The sequence below is a fragment of the Amia ocellicauda genome, chromosome 21, assembly GCF_036373705.1.
Source record: "Amia ocellicauda isolate fAmiCal2 chromosome 21, fAmiCal2.hap1, whole genome shotgun sequence".
Lineage (NCBI taxonomy): Eukaryota > Metazoa > Chordata > Actinopteri > Amiiformes > Amiidae > Amia > Amia ocellicauda.
In genome coordinates, this window is record NC_089870.1 from 19,943,546 (window position 1) to 19,962,674 (window position 19,129).

The 19,129-nt window shown below is 55.3% G+C and overlaps 1 protein-coding gene across 1 annotated transcript in view; it reads left to right on the forward strand.

Moving 5' to 3' along the window:
- mnat1 (MNAT1 component of CDK activating kinase) overlaps positions 1–19,129 on the forward strand; it is a 30,421-nt gene that overhangs the window by 10,552 nt on the left and 740 nt on the right. The window contains exon 7 of the mRNA XM_066694335.1: positions 5,410–5,531. Within this exon, the coding sequence (XP_066550432.1) occupies positions 5,410–5,531 (122 nt within the window). The remainder of the gene's footprint in view (positions 1–5,409; positions 5,532–19,129) is intronic.

Sequence of the window (19,129 nt, forward strand, 5' to 3'; positions counted from 1 at the left end):
CTGTGTGCCGAGGCTTGGCGCCCTGTTTGCTCCCTGTTCGCCCCCCGACCGGTCCCTCGTCTCTCCGGCCCCGTGCCCCCTGGCTGTACCCTGCCCTTCACTGGGCTGTCGATTTGGTTGTTAAACACTTTGCTCTTTTCCGTGCAGCTCAGCAGAGCCTGCAGCTGCTTCTCTGTTTACCAGCCTGTTATGCCAGGCCTTAGTTCATCTCTGAGCCTGTGTCGGGCCTGCGTTGTGTCTCTGAGCCTGTGTTTCGCCTGTGTTTCGCCTGTGTCTGCCCTGCATTGTGTCTCTGAGCCTGTGTCGGGCCTGCGTTGTGTCTCTGAGCCTGTGTTTCGCCTGTGTTTCGCCTGTGTCTGCCCTGCATTGTGTCTCTGAGCCTGTGTCGGGCCTGCGTTGTGTCTCTGAGCCTGTGTTTCGCCTGTGTTTCGCCTGTGTTTCGCCTGTGTTTCGCCTGTGTCTGCCCTGCATTGTGTCTCTGAGCCTGTGTCGGGCCTGCGTTGTGTCTCTGAGCCTGTGTTTCGCCTGTGTTTCGCCTGTGTCTGCCCTGCATTGTGTCTCTGAGCCTGTGTCGGGCCTGCGTTGTGTCTCTGAGCCTGTGTTTCGCCTGTGTTTCGCCTGTGTTTCGCCTGTGTTTCGCCTGTGTTTCGCCTGTGTCGGGCCTGCGTTGTGTCTCTGAGCCTTTGTTTCTCCTGTGTTTCACCTGTGTGTTGCCTGTGTCGGCCCTGCGTTGTGTCTCTGAGCCTGTGTCGGCCCTGCGTTGTGTCTCTGAGCCTGTGTTTCGCCTGTGTCTGCCCTGCATTGTGTCTCTGAGCCTGTGTCGGGCCTGCGTTGTGTCTCTGAGCCTGTGTTTCGCCTGTGTTTCGCCTGTGTTTCGCCTGTGTTTCGCCTGTGTTTCGCCTGTGTCGGGCCTGCGTTGTGTCTCTGAGCCTTTGTTTCTCCTGTGTTTCACCTGTGTGTTGCCTGTGTCGGCCCTGCGTTGTGTCTCTGAGCCTTTGTTTCCCCTGTGTTTCACCTGTGTGTTGCCTGTGTCGGCCCTGCGTTGTGTCTCTGAGCCTTTGTTTCGCCTGTGTCAGCCCTGCGTTGTGTCTCTGAGCCTTTGTTTCTCCTGTGTTTCGCCTGTGTCGGCCCTGCATTGTGTCTCTGAGCCTGTGTCGGGCCTGCGTTGTGTCTCTGAGCCTGTGTTTCGCCTGTGTTTCGCCTGTGTTTCGCCTGTGTTTCGCCTGTGTTTCGCCTGTGTCGGGTCTCTGTGCCTGTGTTTCGCCTGTGTCGGCCCTGCATTGTGTCTCTGAGCCTGTGTCGGCCCTGCATTGTGTCTCTGAGCCTGTGTCGGCCCTGCATTGTGTCTCTGAGCCTGTGTCAGCCCTGCGTTGTGTCTCTGAGCCTTTGTTTCGCCTGTGTCAGCCCTGCGTTGTGTCTCTGAGCCTTTGTTTCTCCTGTGTTTCACCTGTGTGTTGCCTGTGTTGGCCCTGCGTTGTGTCTCTGAGCCTGTGTCGGCCCTGCGTTGTGTCTCTGAGCCTTTGTTTCGCCTGTGTCGGCCCTGCGTTGTGTCTCTGAGCCTGTGATTCGCCTGTGTTTCGCCTCTGAGCCTCCGCCTACTCCCCTTCCCCAGCCCACTTCCTGGTGAAGGTTATGTGACGAAGGGAACACGTCACAAACTGAAATGACAACCTGTTTTTTCAGTTTTTTTGTTGTTGATGCTTTTTTGTTTTGTCGCAGATTTTTATCTGTCTCGTTGCCGTGGTGCTTTTTGGTTCATGAAGTGACGGGGCACAGACTGCCAGTTGTGGCGATGGTGGACTGGCAGTGCGGGTACTGGCGATTGGGAGGTGATGGGGGACTGTGGGTGGTGGGGTACTGGTCGGTCATGGTCTCGGCGAATCCCTGGAGAAAGGAGAGAAAGTGCCACCTCAGCAGCCCGATAACGAGGCCGCATGTGTGTGTGTGTGTTTGGGCACCGGCACGGGGCTGGGAAGTGCCGAGCCTGGATGTCACTGTTGTCGTCCTTCTCATTGTTGTCGTTCTTCCCTGTGCTGGCGCCCGACCGAGAAGCCGCCACAATATACACAAGCGCTCGGCCCTGGAGCGTCTCCCGGCCTATGTTAAAAGTACAGATGAATGAATAAGCATTGTTAAAAAAGATTTACCTCATGTCTGACAGACGCACTCGGTGGCACGGCCTGGAATGCCGACAGACCAGTCAGAGCTTGGCATTCCCCATCTCCGAGAGCCGCAGCGGGTTGTTTATAACGTGTGCCCCCCCCACAGTAACACAATTTGTTATGCATCTTATTATTCCTAGAAGCTCAGGCATGAACCACTTCTGAACGTGCCTGGAGATCTAGAGTTCAAGAGCTGGTCTGTTCTGGAGGGATCATGAAAGAATAATACTAATATTTAAGACAATGTAGGTGTCTGACACTTTGTTCATGTGTGTGTGTGTGTGTGTGTTTACAGCTCAGTCCCAGCCCCACTCTCCCCCCTGCACTGGCATGTTTACCGTGTTTTGATTTAATTCCTCTTCTTACATTTTCGTTCCTTTAATTTCAACCCAAGCCCGTCTCCCTCCTGCTCTCGGGCCCATTACTGCCACACAGACGGCTCGGCACTGTCTGCAGACTCCCCCGGTGCCGGCGGCTGGCATCGGCCCAAATCCGCACAACCCGGCTCGGAAACTGTGCAGAAACCTGCGCCGGCCGGCCGTGTTTATTTGTTCTGTCGAGAAACGGCCTTGTGTTGAAGAAAGTACATGTAGAAGGAGTTTGGTTTTTGGTTTCGGGAGGGGAGTTTCTGCTTTTCTTTTCTTCATTTGTTTTGTTTTGTTGAGTCTCTTCGAATGCTCAATTGAGTGGAAAAGAATCCGTGTGGATAATGGCTGTGGTTGGAACACTTCAAAGCCCTTTGTCTGCCCTGGGCAATGAGGTCATGCAGGTGAAGTCGAGGACCATGTGACCGACAGAGTGCAGGCTTTCCTGGGGAGCCTGTGTCGGCCCTGTGTTGTGTCTCTGAGCCTTTGTTTCGCCTGTGTGTCGCCTGTGTCGGCCCTGCGTTGTGTCTCTGAGCCTTTGTTTCGCCTGTGTTTCGCCTGTGTGTCACCTGTGTCGCCCCTGCGTTGTGTCTCTGAGCCTGTGTCGCCCCTGCGTTGTGTCTCTGAGCCTGTCGGGCCTGCGTTGTGTCTCTGTGCCTGTGTCGGCCCTGCATTGTGTCTCTGTGCCTGTGTTTCGCCTGTGTGTCACTTGTGTCGGCCCTGCGTTGTCTCTGAGCCTGTGTCGCCCCTGCGTTGTGTCTCTGAGCCTGTGTCGGCCCTGCGTTGTGTCTCTGAGCCTGTGTCGGCCCTGCGTTGTGTCTCTGAGCCTGTGTTTCGCCTGTGTGTCACTTGTGTCGGCCCTGCGTTGTGTCTCTGAGCCTGTGTCGGCCCTGCGTTGTGTCTCTGAGCCTGTGTCGGCCCTGCGTTGTGTCTCTGAGCCTGTGTCGGCCCTGCGTTGTGTCTCTGAGCCTGTGTTTCGCCTGTGTGTCACTTGTGTCGGCCCTGCGTTGTGTCTCTGAGCCTGTGTCGGCCCTGCGTTGTGTCTCTGAGCCTGTGTCGGCCCTGCGTTGTGTCTCTGAGCCTGTGTCGGCCCTGCGTTGTGTCTCTGAGCCTTTGTTTCGCCTGTGTTTCGCCTGTGTGTCACCTGTGTCGCCCCTGCGTTGTGTCTCTGAGCCTGTGTCGGGCCTGCGTTGTGTCTCTGAGCCTGTGTCGGCCCTGCGTTGTGTCTCTGAGCCTTTGTTTCGCCTGTGTTTCGCCTGTGTGTCACCTGTGTCGCCCCTGCGTTGTGTCTCTGAGCCTGTGTCGGGCCTGCGTTGTGTCTCTGAGCCTGTGTCGGCCCTGCGTTGTGTCTCTGAGCCTGTGTCGGCCCTGCGTTGTGTCTCTGTGCCTGTGTCGGCCCTGCATTGTGTCTCTGTGCCTGTGTTTCGCCTGTGTGTCACTTGTGTCGGCCCTGCGTTGTGTCTCTGAGCCTGTGTCGGGCCTGCGTTGTGTCTCTGAGCCTGTGTCGGGCCTGCGTTGTGTCTCTGAGCCTGTGTCGGGCCTGCGTTGTGTCTCTGTGCCTGTGTCGGCCCTGCGTTGTGTCTCTGTGCCTGTGTTTCGCCTGTGTGTCACTTGTGTCGGCCCTGCGTTGTGTCTCTGAGCCTGTGTCGGCCCTGCGTTGTGTCTCTGAGCCTGTGTCGGCCCTGCGTTGTGTCTCTGAGCCTTTGTTTCGCCTGTGTTTCGCCTGTGTGTCACCTGTGTCGCCCCTGCGTTGTGTCTCTGAGCCTGTGTCGGGCCTGCGTTGTGTCTCTGAGCCTGTGTCGGGCCTGCGTTGTGTCTCTGAGCCTGTGCCGGGCCTGCGTTGTGTCTCTGAGCCTGTGTCGGGCCTGCGTTGTGTCTCTGTGCCTGTGTCGGCCCTGCGTTGTGTCTCTGTGCCTGTGTTTCGCCTGTGTGTCACTTGTGTCGGCCCTGCGTTGTGTCTCTGAGCCTGTGTCGGCCCTGCGTTGTGTCTCTGAGCCTGTGTCGGCCCTGCGTTGTGTCTCTGAGCCTTTGTTTCGCCTGTGTTTCGTCTGTGTGTCACCTGTGTCGCCCCTGCGTTGTGTCTCTGAGCCTGTGTCGGGCCTGCGTTGTGTCTCTGTGCCTGTGTCGGCCCTGCGTTGTGTCTCTGTGCCTGTGTTTCGCCTGTGTGTCACTTGTGTCGGCCCTGCGTTGTGTCTCTGAGCCTGTGTCGGCCCTGCGTTGTGTCTCTGAGCCTTTGTTTCGCCTGTGTTTCGCCTGTGTGTCACCTGTGTCGCCCCTGTGTTGTGTCTCTGAGCCTGTGTCGGGCCTGCGTTGTGTCTCTGAGCCTGTGTCGGGCCTGCGTTGTGTCTCTGTGCCTGTGTCGGCCCTGCATTGTGTCTCTGTGCCTGTGTTTCGCCTGTGTGTCACTTGTGTCGGCCCTGCGTTGTGTCTCTGAGCCTGTGTCGGCCCTGCGTTGTGTCTCTGAGCCTGTGCCGGCCCTGCGTTGTGTCTCTGAGCCTGTGTCGGCCCTGCGTTGTGTCTCTGAGCCTTTGTTTCGACTGTGTTTCGCCTGTGTGTTGCCTGTGTCGGCCCTGCGTTGTGTCTCTGAGCCTTTGTTTCGCCTGTGTCGGCCCTGCGTTGTGTCTCTGAGCCTGTGGAGCCGGCACGTTTATCGCCCCGTGCTTTTGATGAGCTATTGCCCCCGTCTGCCCCACACGACTGAGACGCTGCCCCTCTCTCCTGCTTCTGCGCTTATTTACTTTCTTATTTTACAGCTGGTCAGTTCCTGCCATCGCTAAACTCAATTGGGTCGACAGTACGAGGCGCCTGGTGGGTCGTACTCCCGACCTTCGACCCGTGTTTAACTGCCCCCCCCCTCTCTCTCTCTCTCTCCCTCTCCACAGGGCCAGAAGATCTCCCTGCAGCCGGTTCCCCAGATTGCCGAGGTGCTGTACCGCTACCAGCCGCTGCACATCGACACCTGGGGGCCCCCCGTGCCGGATCTGGACCAGCTGGGCCGTCTGGGGTAAGCGGGCCGGACCCCAGACCTGTACTGCGCCTCTATGGGCTGGGTGGACTGCTGGGAGAACGGTCCCAGCGAGAGTTCGGGGCCTCCGAGTCCCCGCCTCCTGCCGTATCGGGTCCGTAAAACCGAGGCGCTGGGCTGCGGTGGCACGGCGTTTGAAGGGGAGGCCTGTCCCCGAGCAGCAGGGGGACGGGTATAACCGCCCTGGGAAACATGTCATCAGTCCAGGAGCTCTGTTTAAAAGCAAAAATTGCATTTAACGAGGGGTGGGGGGTGTATCTGATGGCAAAATGGGGGACCCCTCGTTCTGGGGCCCCATCCTGCACTCCGCACCTGGCCCTCACCTGCCTGGAGTATCGGGGTTACCTGTAAAGAACTAAAGTAAGGGGTTCGGTTTCTCCGCACACAGGGCAGCTCGTGGTCACTTTTTCTGGTGTTTGTTTGTGTTACTGTTGAACCATTTCTACAGTCATGTGGGTTTTATTTTGTATTTTTTCCTGTGCACAGCCAGATTTCTCTCCCTCGCCGCGGTGCTTTCTCTGTCTGTGTCGGGAGCAAAACGGCATGATTAGGGCGAAATTGCAGCGTTACAATAAGCAGAGTTCCTCGGGCCGCTGTTAAATATAATTGCAAAGTGACCCTTCAGTGCATGGCAACCCAAAACACTTCCAGGAAGGAGGGGTTGTCTTTCTCTGACGTCGCTGCGTGCCTGGAAGCTGAGTTTGGAGCCGAGGCAGAGGCCGAGTCCTGCCTAGGCCGGCTGTGCGTCGCCACGGGGCGTCTGGTGACCGCACACAAACAAACAAACGACTCTTAAACGTCTGTCACTTGGAAAAATATCGACTGCGCTCATTCACCGCCGTCCCCAGCTGAGCTAGAGCAGAGCCTGGAGGGAAAAGAGCGAGAGATGAGAACACCCCCCCCAACGAGAGCTCAGAAACAATTGTGACTTTCTTTCCACCGCTGTTTCCCTGCTCCTGGTTTGCCCTGATTTCCACAAGTCTGCAGGGACCGGTGTAAAGAGCTGACCAGGGCTCTGCCCCCCCCCCACCATGTGCGGCCGACGCAGAACCCAAAGTCGTTCGGGTGGGGAAGTAAAACCAGGAAGTGTGTGTTTTTGATCCCCGGTGGTTGTGTGTAAAGAACCGGCAGTGAAGGCCGCTTTTCTACCAATCCCCTTCCTTTCCCTCCTCTTCCATCGCTGCTCATGTGTTGAGGAGTCGAGGGGGGAAGAGAGAGAGATGAAGGAGAACATGCGTGTGCTCAGCTTGACTTCACACCGGGTCCCTCCACAAGGGCGTGTTTGTGTGATCCGGTGTTCCTTCCCTCTGTTTGGAAGGTGAGGGGAGATGTGGGGGGTGGTGTCTCTAACAGTGAGCCACCGCTGTCGGGCGGCGGGAGGGCCGGTCTCTGTGATGGACGGAGTTGTTTTTGATTTAAAGCGTCATCGCCTCGCCCCCCAGACCCGGCCCGGCCCGGCCCTCTAACCACAGGAGCACGGGGTGCTGGCCAGGCGAGGGGGTCCCGCCCCGGCTCTCTGTACCTGAATAAATACTGCCGAGCGACTTTTATTGGAAACAGCTGCGGCTTCAAACGCGGGTAACAGTCAGGGTTTGATAGTGAGGCTGAGGAAGTGTCCGTTCAGCGTGTGTGTGTGTGTGACTGTGAGCTGTGAGTTGATGTGTGTGTAGCACAGTGTTCGAGAGTTGGTGTGTGTGTGTAGCAGTGTGTGTGGGAGGGGGGGAGGGTCCCTTGGAATCGGGAAGGAAGAAGACAAAATAAAAAATAAAAGAATAAAATTGGCACTTTGCTAAAACCTCAAGTGCTGACAATGAGAGAGCGAGAGAGAGCGAGCGCAGTTGTTTTCTTTGGCACGGCGCTCTGAAATTATGACAGGAATTGCTCAACACTAAATGCCAATCTGGATAATATTTTCAACTTTTTTTTTGTCCTCCCTTCTCTCGCTCTCTTTTTAAATTGCTGGAAAAAGTGAGGTTTTTGTTCGGAGCAGTTGTCAAGCAGACGTCTTTCATCGCCCGTCAGACGTGGGGCAGCTGAGAGCCGTGTTTAGTCTGGCTGCGGGCCCCGGGGAGCAGGAGGAGGCAGAGGAGGAAATGCAATTACTCCTTTTCTCCCCCCCCCCCCCCCCCCGACTCGATCCTTCTTTCTCTCTTTCTTATTCCATTTGTATTTTGACAATAGGTGTTTTCACAACTAGGAGAAATGCAAGGCTAGTAATGCCAGTGGAAATAGGACGCCCTCGCACAAACCCGGGAGCCCAGTATTGCGAGGCTGCAGCGCTGTGGTCTGGTCTCCTTTCCCTCTCCGGTCGCACGAAACAATTACCGCATTTTCACTGCATCACTCTCGGCAACACCAGTCTCCGCCCCTGCCTGCGACATATTATGAATATATATTTTTATATACAGTTATATTTGTGTTATTTGCCGAAAAAAAATTGGTGGCGACATCGGTGCCATGTGCCGGCAACGGGTCGTACGGTTCCAGTATGGTGGTCAACAGTTTAGGAACCAGTGTGTAATGAACAACAGGGAGTGACAGAGAGGAGTGGAGGTTAAACTGCTCCTTATTGTGCTTTGTTTTTTGTTTTTTTTGTTTTAAGTTCATTGAACACTTAATTCGCCCGACCCGAGTGTGTCACCGAAGCGGGGGCTGGCTGTTTCGGTCGAGGTCCCTCCAGCCCTGGCGGCACCGTGGGTCGGGAGTGTTTCCCACCAGGTTGGGAGCCGAGGGGGTTGGACGGGGGGGGTCGGGGGGGTGGTTAGAGAGGCTTCCTTCCCAGTGTTGCTGATGGAGCGGTGTCTGTGGCCTGTGGAGCTGGGCTTGGAGGAATGAGTAGAATATAAGAATAACAGGATTGAAAAGGAGGAGAGGAGCGCACACACACACACACATACATACACACACACACACACACACACGCACGCACACCATTAATACGCTCTGTGAGGCATCTGACCAGAAGTACGGATCGATGGAGGGGAAGTGGAGTGCAGGTAATGCAGTATAAGCCGGCCTTAAGTGGTCTGAATTACTGTAGTAAAGGTTACAGATTTCTCCTCGTCTCTTGTTTAAAATGTACTTTTACAGGTTAAAAGAAATAAAGAAAGACAGCGGGGGGGATGTGTGTTGGGGGGGAGGGCATGGTTGTGCTGAGGTAGATGTTGGGATCCAGGCCTCGGTGATCCGCTGGCGCTCGGTGAGGTAATGTGGGCCTGTCGGACAGGGCGCCGGGGTGATTAATAAGAACATGAGAGTCCAATCGAGAGGAGGCCATTCGCCCCATCGTGCTCGTTTGGTGTCCATTAATAACTAAGTGATCCAAGGATCCTATCCAGTCTGTTTTTGAATGCTCCCAAATTGTCTCTTCAGCCACATCGCTGGGGAGTTTGTTCAGATTGTGACGCCTCTCTGTGTGAAGAAGTGTCTCCTGTTTTCTGTCTTGAATGCCTTGAAGCCCAATTTCCATTTGTGTCCCCGGGTGCGTGTGTCCCTGCTGATCTGGAAAAGCTCCTCTGGTTTGATGTGGTCGCTCCTCTCTCTCTGTCTCGCTGTGTGAGGAGGCGGACCGGCCTCTGGCACGAGCTTCATCAGGTGTGCATGTGAGGCTTTATTTTTAAAAGTGTCGACTTTTAAAGTGTATTTTGTACCGTATTGTGTGTGTGTGAATCCCCCCGTGTGATTACTCCTCCGCTCTCGCGCCTAATTGGGTCTAATCTCCGCTGACTGCTGCGGTCGCCATGGTGCGGGGAGCCGGCGGGCTCGGCTGGCTGTCGGGTATTCGCGCTCTTTCACTGTTCCCCGCGCTACAGAGCCACGCTTGCACACGCTCCCCGGACACGCAACGTGGGCGCCGTGTCTTCTGTGTGAGCGTGTGTGGGAACAACTCCAGTGGGGACCAGTCCTCCTGTGGGAACGCTGTGCCTGAGGGTAAGGTGGCAGAGGGAGTCTTGGCCCGATCAGCCCAGCTCGGGGGCCAGGGGAGCGTGAGCACGTACGCATGAAGGAGAGGGCGTGTGTATGTGCGTGTTGATGAGCGTGTTGTCGCAGCCCTCTGTTGGTTCAGGATCCCGTCCTTCCCAGTCCAGAGTGAGACCGTCCTGCCCTCCTCTGCAGCTCCTAGACTCCTGGTCCTGATCCAGGAGCTAATGTATTTTTTATGTTTGTTATTTATTTAGTTTCATTTCAATTTCTGCTTCCACTTTCTCTGCGTTTCCAGCCCTTTTCCCTACCTTGCTCCCTGACCGCACCGCGGAGCCTGGAAACGCGAGGAAATTACTTCTTTATTGAGATTTAATGATCCCCCTCGAGTCTGAGAGGGAGGAGCAGGCAGGCTGTTGCGCCGCCGTCTGCCGAGACCCCGGGACGGCTGGGCTGAACTGACGCCCTGCGAGCCCAGAGAGTGCGCAGGCCCCGGGGCGGGGGGGCACGGCTGGCTGTCAATAAAGCAGGCCTGTGTGAATGGATTTAGAATGTTGTGTTGTGCGTGTTGATGTTGTCTTTCTGTGACTAACATGATATATCATGATGGACACCTGACACCTGGCAGATGAAATTCAATGTGGACAAGTGCAAGGTAATACATGCAGGTAACAGAAATGTCCACTATAATTACACTATGGGAGGAATAGAACTAGATGAAGAATTGCATGAGAAAGACCTAGGAGTCTATGTGGACTCCTCACTTTCTCCATCCAAACAATGTGTGAAGCAATAAAAAAGGCAAACAGAGTGTTAGGGTATATTGTCCAAAGTGTAGAATTGAGAACAAGGGCAGTGATGTCCAGACTGTACAATGCACTAGTTAGAGCTCATCTGGATACTGTGGACAGTTCTGGGCTCCACACTTCAAGAAAGATATCGCTGCTCTAGAGGCAGTTCAGAGGAGAGCAGCCAGACTTATTCCAGGTCTGAAGGGAAAGTCCTACTGAGAGACTGAGGAACTGAACCTTTTCACCCTGGAACAGAGGAGACTACGTGGGGACTTGATCCAAGTCTTCAAAATCATGAAAGGCATCGACCACATCAGACCAGAGGAGCTTTTCCAGATCAGCAGGGACACACGCACCCGGGGACACAAATGGAAATTGGGCTTCAAGGCATTCAAGACAGAAAACAGGAGACACTTCTTCACACAGAGAGGCGTCACAATCTGAACAAACTCCCCAGCGATGTGGCTGAAGAGACAATTTGGGAACATTCAAAAACAGACTGGATAGGATCCTTGATTTATTAATGGACACCAAATGAGAATGATAGGGCGAATAGCCTCCTCTCCCATCCTCGCGGTGGAGGCCTGCCAGAGGTCAGCGTCGAGGGTCCGTGGTGCAGCCTGGGGGGCCGGCTCGTCTGCCTCGGGGGACTGGGGGCTGCCTGAGTGAAGACGAGGGGCTCTCTGTCAAGCGTTTCCACTTCCTTCTCACGCCAGAGGGGCTTAGCAGAGGGAAGTGGAGTGACGCGAGAACAATGCAGGGTTTTAATGTGCCTTCGGAGGGAAGGCAGGGCAGTTGTGTGTGTGTGTGTATTTGTGTGAAAGCTTTTTCCTCCATTGCTACAGTTGTTGTTGTGTTGTTGTGGCACCAGTCGGTGGTTGTATAGCTGTGCTTGGCTTGTCCTTGGAAGAAGTTCTCTTGATTTTGCTCGGGTTGGGGTGGCGCTGAGAGAGAGGTCTGCACTGCTTTGACGAGGAGATACTGAAGATCCGAGGCTTCATCGCTGAGCTGCGGTCTTGCACTCCCCCCCACCCCGTCTTGTTTGCTCAGCCTCTCAGGCCGGGTGATTAAGTTGTTGAAATGACAGATTAAAATTTGCATAGACACAAGAGGACAGGACAGAAGTGTTTGTGCTGCGAAGAGGATATTTGCATTGGAAGCCACACATTCCAGACAGCTCAGAGGGTTTACACTCGCGGAGATAAGAGTAATCAGTTGGGCAGTTTGGTGAAGGCTGTGTGCGCGTCTGCGTGTGTGTGTGTGTCTATAGACTCTACAGTGCTCTGTGCTGAGGCAGTCTTTCCCCACTTTTCTCCTCTCGGAGCCTCCATTTCATATCGGCCTGGCTTGTCAGCTGCATCCTACAGGACTCGGTGCAGTCTGAGCGAGTCTGAGCATGTGAGTGTGCGTTTTCTTCTTGATTATAGTGTCTTTATTCAATTCCTCATTTGTATCCGTTGTGTGTTGAGCTCTCCGGTGCCCCGTGGTCGTGGCTGACGAGGAACACTCATCCGCTGGCTGGTTGGCATCCACAGGCTCTCCGGATCGGCGTGTCTTTCACACGCATCGACGCGGCCTCTGGGAGACGGTCCACGCTTCCTCCGGGTGCCTGGCGATGCCGAGTTGGCCGTGTGGTCTGTGTGCGTAAACGTGCCGTGACCAGCCCGGTTCATCTCCGCCTGCTCTCCATCCGCAGAACAACATGCAAGAGCAGTGCCAGGATGCGTTCTTGAGTACATTTTTTATATACCTATATATATGTATTATAATTTTATTCTACAGTGCCTGGGGGAGGCTGTTGCCTTTTCGTGTGTTGTGTCTCGGCTTGTGGTTTGAGGCAGAGAGTGTGTGTGTGTGTGTGTAGCCAGCAGTAGAGGTGTGTGCAGAGCCTGCCAGCCCAGTGGGCTGGGGGAGCTCCTGCTGGGAAGTCGCCTGGCAGTCTTCCTCCTGCGATAGATGTAATTATCAGGTATTGTGTTGGGGGCCTCCTCCTGCCTTGACCGGCTCCTGCCTGTTCAAACACCGGAGAGGGATTGCTGCTGGCTCGTGCTGTCCTCTCCGATGCCGAAGGATTATCCGCCTCATTTTGTGCCATTAGGAGCAACAGAATAAAATAAGCTCCCCTCGTTTGTTGCTGCACTTGCCGAGGTGCTGCGACTTGTTAGGCAGTAATTACTGGGGGGTTGCGCTCTCTGGCGGCGCGGTATTTACCAGCTCCTCACCGCGGGGCACCCTGAACTTTTCAACTTTTCATACCCCGGTACAGCTCCTCTTGATTCAGATCATTAAGGAAGTGTCGTTTTAATCCTTGTTTATATGTGTTCGTGTGTGTGTGAATATCAGGCTTCTGCCCCGCCTGCAGGCTGAAGCCCTGAGAGCCGAGTCCTGATCGTTCCCTTGTTTTATCTCGCTTTGAAAGCAGTGCGTCCAGCTGTCATTCATTGCCTTCATTTACACTGAAAAATAAACACATTCTGGTGGCTTTTGTGATTAAAGAAAGAAATCGCAGGGCATGGTGTCCAGCAGGAATGTATTATATGAGCGAGGGCAGGCGGGCAAGACGACGTCACGCTCGGAGGCTGGTGCGACGCTGGCCTGTACGGGTGCCAGCGGGGAAAGGGCGTCCCGGGGAGGATGATGCTGCGTTTTAATGGTTTCATGTGCTGCTGGGGGCGACGTGAGAAAATAAAAGAAGACGATAGAAAAGAATGAAGCGGTTCCAATACAGGACAATGATTCAGAGTTCCTCTTCTGTCAGGCAGGGGAGGGCGTCCGTCTCCGGGCTGCCCTTCGGTGGCTGTGTGGCTGGGTCGGGCCACCGTGATGAAAGGTTTCAGCGAGGTGTACGCTGTGCTGCATTTACTCCGCTCTGTCAGAGGCACCCATGCATGCCGGGTGAGGGGGTTTGGTTTGGTTTGGTTTGGTTTAAAAGCTTGGTTTTATTGACGCGTGATGAAAGCGTCTCTCGTGATGCTCCTCAGTTTCTCTTCCCCATCCTGTTTGGGGAGTGGGAGAAGGGATAAGGTGAGATTGAGTGATGGAGGGAGAAAGGGAGTGAGAGAGAGACAGGAAACTTGTTGGCAAAAAAAAATATATATATATTATTATTCTTATTGCTGCATATATTTGCAATCAGACTCTGTAAATCCAGCAACAGGCTCTTTCCAAACACTGCGGCTCCAGGGGCTCCCCAGGGTGTGAGAACTTGTGAATTGATCCCATTGCCCTTGGGGGCGGGGGTGCGATGCGGTGAGGGGTACAGGTGGGGGGAGGGCATGGGCAGACCTGTAACCCTCGCTGCTCACAGAGCGCCGAGCTGGTCTCTGTGTCAAGGCGTGGGGGGGGGGGCGGCACGGCGGCGTCCTTGCCCCGTCCGGCAGAGCGGCCGAGCACCGGGGGGCGCAGCTGTGGGCAAGCGCTGGGCAGCCGGGGCTGGAAACCGGAGACGGGGCAGGAATGCTGGGTTTCTTCGGGAGGGGGCTGGGGGGGCCTGTGATTAGTGGGAGACAGCTGAGCGCTCACCCCGCGGTGGATGACAAATCACCCGGCAGGTGTCCGGCTCATCCCCGCGATCCGGCGCTGCTCCTGCCTCTGTTCCCAGGGCAGGGCCGGGCTGCGGGGGGGCGTGCGATAAAGGAAGGCTTCCGGCCCGGATCTGCTCCCAGAGAGAGGGCTGTGCTCCCTCCCTCCCTCCCTCTCTTTCTCTGCGGTGCTGTTCGCAAACCCGAGTGTTCAGGTGCAGTATGTTTTGTTTTTGTTTTTAGTTTTGTGCTTTGATTTAATCAATCAATGACTAATTGACATCAGTATTGCCAAAGCATAACAGGGCAGTTTGAACAATAAATACAGCGAGTTAACATAGAATATTCTATCATCTAGTTACAGTAATTGCATTAATCTTTTCCTGGCTGAACGCCACGCACGGCTTTGACACTCTGTAGATGTAGCCCCTGGTCTGAGCAGAGGTGTGGCACCCCGGGAGCTCCCCCTGGTGGCGTGTTGTGCGTGAGAACAAGCCTCTTCCATCTATCCCGAAATACGTCAGTTCTTTACAAGGCGCCGACAGTCGGGGGCTCGTCTGGGCTCCGGAGAGAGAAAATAGCCTGTGTACCGACCCTGGGCTGCCAGGAATATGACCGGGAGACAGAATAACCGGGGGTGGGGGGGTGGGGGCTCAGAAGCCTGAAATAATCACCCCCATTGTCACCCCCCCGGCCTTTTAAACGCAGGAGCACGGCGCAGCGGCACATGTTTCTGGCTGATTGCAGACGCCACCGAGATAGAAGGTCCGTGCAGCGTGCGGCCACTTGACTCCGTCTCGTTCTCTAATCAGCCCTCCGTGTGTGGGGGCTCCTCTCATGGACCCCCCAACCCCGGCCCCGGTACTCCCCTACACTCCCTCCCCCCCCCACCGACTGCGCCTGGCTTCAATCCAGCCCTTGTGTCTGCGCGTCTACAGCCTCTCAATCTGACACACTTTCATGTGATGGCTCTTTAAAACAGGAAAGCACTTTTGCAGCCGGGGGGGGAGCCAGACATCGCACAAATGCTTTGATATACAGAGAGAGAGAGAGAGAGAGAGAGAGATTCCCCCCCACTCTGGAACAATGTAGTTGTGCAATCCCACCCCCCCGAAGAAAAAGTCTGAGTGTTTTTTTTGGCACACGTGCGGCACAATCAGACTAAGTGATACTTCCAGAGAGTAAATAAACAAACTGACGCAGCGGGGGCGAGGGAGACACGCGGGACGCAGAGACGTGTCCCGGCAGGAGGCGGCGTGGGTCTCCCCCGGGGTCTCGGCCTGGTTGATACAGCGCTACGGCACACCGCCCCTGTGCCGAGTGAGTGAGAGAGAGAGAGAGCGGGAGACGCACTGCTCCCTGTAAACCTATATATATCTCTTTGCTGGACCCCGGCTGATCCTTTGAGGTATCAGAGTGGCTCGGACCGGCACTGCGTCTAACTGAGAGTCCTCGTGTGCCGGCAGCGCGGCCCGTCAGTCGGAAGCCCTGCTTTCTGGGCCGGTAATGACGCAGAACGGCCGAGCAGTTACCTTTTCACTTCGAATTAGAGAGGGCCTCGGTTATATTTGCCAGGGAGGGAGCCGAGGGAACGATCCGGGGGTCCTGAAGTGAAATTTGAAGCTGATTATTAGAAAATGAGAGAGACATTGGGCAGGTATTTAAATAGCCACGTTTCGGCGAGTGGAAAGAAGCGGTCATCCTCTCCCAGACGGAAAGCAGGGACTCCGCCTGCGTTTAGAATGAAAACGGCTCCTGTTTTGCAGGCTGCGCAGAGTTTGGCACAGTGGACACATTCCAGTTACGCTGTGGTGCTACTGTGGCACTCGTTCATTTATTTAATTACCTATCACGGTCTTGATCTGTTGTTATTAATTGCAAACCATAAGTAATACCGAGGCCTGCGCCCAAACGAAGTGTGGCGCCGTCCCGTGCTCCTGCGTCCGACGCAAACATCGTCCCAGCGCCCACATGTGTTTGTGTGCCTGGGCTTTCCGTCAGCCTGGTCTGAATTGGCATCACTTTTCGGTTAACATCACAGACCAGTGAGGCGTTACTGTGCTTTAAACTGTGTGTGTCAGCCTGGAGCACCTGTCAGAGTCCAGATTCTGTGGTGGCCGTCCAGATCCACCTACACACACACACACACACACACACACACACAAGGGCATTTCATCAAGTCCTTCCCCTCCCCGGGAACAGGCTGTGAACGGAGTTATTTACCCAATAACAGCGGCTCTGAGACGAGCACAGATCGGGTTGCAGTTAATGCTCCTGCAGGGCCCGGCGGGATAGATGACTCCGCCGCGGCCGGGTTGGGTTTCAAGGGTGCGGGTCTGCGGCTCCCAGCGGTGCTGCCTATTGTTCTGGAGTGGAGTGGTGTGTGGGGGAGAGGGCTCATCACCAGGCCCGGTACACTTGTGTGGGGGCTGTGGCGGGCCTGGGAGAGGATCAGTAGGATCGTGGGTGAGCTTTGTAGTATGTTCATAGGGGAACCAGTATGCAGTGCCAGCAAAACACTCTCTCTCAATGCCTTGGCATCTCTTCCTATCTGTACCCCTCTCTCTGTTTTCTTTCCTTTCTGTCGTCCGTCTGTCTCTCTCTCTCTCTTCCGTTCTGTGTGTATTTAATTGCTTTGGATAACGGGAGCAATGTGCTTTATGTAGGGGCACATGGCACAAGGAACTTTCTTTCTCTTTCTCTCTCTCTCTCTCTCTCTCTTCCCCCTCTCTCTCCCCCCACCCCTTTGGTCCTCTGAGAGCGACTGGTTTAAGGTTACGCGGAGCTCTCAGTTTTCTTGGAAGGAATGACCACATGAGCTGTGCGGGGATTAGATTAGCGGAAGGACAGTCTTAGCAGAGCTCAAAATAGCCCAGTTTCACGGCAAAAAAAAAAAACACAATACAATCAATAGCCAGCCTTCCTTCGCACAGGAGAGGCAGCGTGCCGAGCGGCGATCGCTGCCTGGAGTCCGTGTGTGTCGTTATTTATCGACGGCTCTGCCAGCGCATGTCACGGAGCTGTGAATTATTAACCGGGCCTGACGTCATGGTTGGTAATGGTGCAGGTCTGCGGACTGCGCCTCGGTGCGATCTGAGAGTTTTGCCCGGCCTGTCCGCGACCCGGCTGTGTTTTTACGAAGCCGAACAAGACAAGGAAGACCGGCTTTAAAACGCGCAACGACGAAACCAGAGAGAATGTGTTTTGGTGCGGGAGTACTGCCCTGCCCCCCGCTCCTTACCCCCTCTCACAGCAGACGTGCGCCGGCATCCATATTCATCGGCAAGTCTGATGAGTGACGGCTGCAGGTTTTGGGTTTCCTAAGAAAAACAGCTCCCACTTGAGGAGTTTCGCTCGGCAAAGTGGGATTGCAAAGCCTCCATGTGCTTCCGATTTAACTGAGCTCCGGGACAGGCGGCACAAACACACACACCCGTCCCCGGCTCACGTGGCGGCTCTGAAACCTGGTTGACGGGATCCGAGAGCCACAGCTGCGTCCCGCTGAAAGTGTGCTCTGTTTGAGTTCGAGCGGAGGGGGGGGAAAGGTATTTTCTTAACTTTTGCAGCTACATTTTTTTTTTTTTTTAAGATGCCACGTCTGTTGCCACTTATACCGCCCCACCTCCCCAACTCTGCCTATCGGAGGAGTCGGTGCTGCCGTGATGGCAGGCTTCGTGTTTGCCATCTCCCGGTAGAAGAGAGACGAGAAATAGTGGATTCTGTGGAGACGTGCCGTGTGTCTCGGGGTCGGTGTGTGGATTGGTGTCCCTGCGTTGTTTGTGCCAAGGTGTGGCGCTAGGGCGCCACACCTTGGCACAAACAATGCAGGGACGCCAATCCGCCAGGGGGCTTCGGTCCTGTGACAGAGATTTAATGCGCAACAACTGGGGAGCAGCAGGAAGCTGGCAATCCCCCCGGACTGTGCAGCAGGTGCAGATCCGTTCTGCAGGCAAGGGCACCGGCCAGTGTCTGCCGAGGACAGCGGAGAGACGGGCAGAGACTAAAACAGGAAATTCCTCCGTGTGCGATGGGACGCGACGGCAGGTTTTTTGTTTACGTGTCAGTGTGTGAAAGTGGCCCCTGACCCGAGAGCAGGAAGAATTAAAAACAGAAACACCAACGACTCCCCCGCCCCCACCGCCGGGCCCGTTTGCGCCGTACTGGCACGGCAGGGAGGCAGGTTAAGGCCGGCTGACAGCTTAATGTTTTTACGACGGCGAAAGTAAACACGGGGAGGGTTATGATCTTGGAAGTCTCCGACGTGAGGGACTCAGCTGGGAACATCTGCGAACGCTTACGTTTGAATGTACCTAATGCTATAATTGAGCCGGTGCAGAGGAAGCCCAGGCGCAGGGGGGGAGGCGGTGAGGAGAGGGAGAGGGGACGGACGGCGGATTCGGCCTTCAGTGTGGTGGCACTGGATCGGTTAGTTAAAGTCAAACAGCCCAGTGAGGTAGAGGCCTCCTGGCATCCTTGGGTGCCCGAGCTGAACACCGCGAGCGTCCCACACATGCACAGTAAACACTTCCCTGGAAAAGGAAGGGACTCGGTTGGATCTGAACCGGTTTGACCGGTGTTGCTGTTGCGGGTTAAATGTTATCCAGCACACACAATGGGAAGCAGCAGGCAGATTCTCTTGAGAGCCTTGGGTGGCTCCCAGAATAATTGCCAAAGAAACAAAAAAAAAAATGAAGGTAAATAAACAAACGCCGGTGTCCTTGGTTTTGTGAGCAGATGCGTCCTGTGGAACGAGTCTGACGGTCCTCCCACAACGGTTTATCCATTTCGTATGGGTTGCGATGTCCTCTGCGTTGTGCTGGACGTGTTATCAATTCATCGGCTGGCTGCCCCCTGCATGCCCGTCGGTGGGAGACACTGTCCTCTCGTCATGGCGCTTTCCTGCCCGCAGAGACACGATTCGGTTCTGTCCCGAAGCCCGTCTCACACGGCCCTCTTCCCTCGTTCAGGGCGAGTCTGGTGCTGGTTTTGACGGGCTGTGTGAGAAGACGCCTCCAGGGGACTGGAGACTTCATCTCCCGTTTATGTTGTGGGATGTTTTTGCAGTCTTTTGCCAAATGTATAAAACAGTCGGTGTAGGTGGGGCCCGGGGGGCCGTTTGGGGACCTGAAGCGGGCCGTGGGCTGCTCTCCACAGTGAGTCAGCTGGCAGGGCTGATCTGGGGCCTTTGGGCTGCTGTGTGTGAGTCCGTCTGTTCATTCGAGGGCCCTCTCTTAGCGTGCCAGGACGCTGGAGGGGGATGTGTGGTTTCCGCAGCGGGAAAATTGTTTGTGTCTGACGAATACGGCCAGCTCAGAGCTGACCACGACCACAGCCCAGGCCGAAC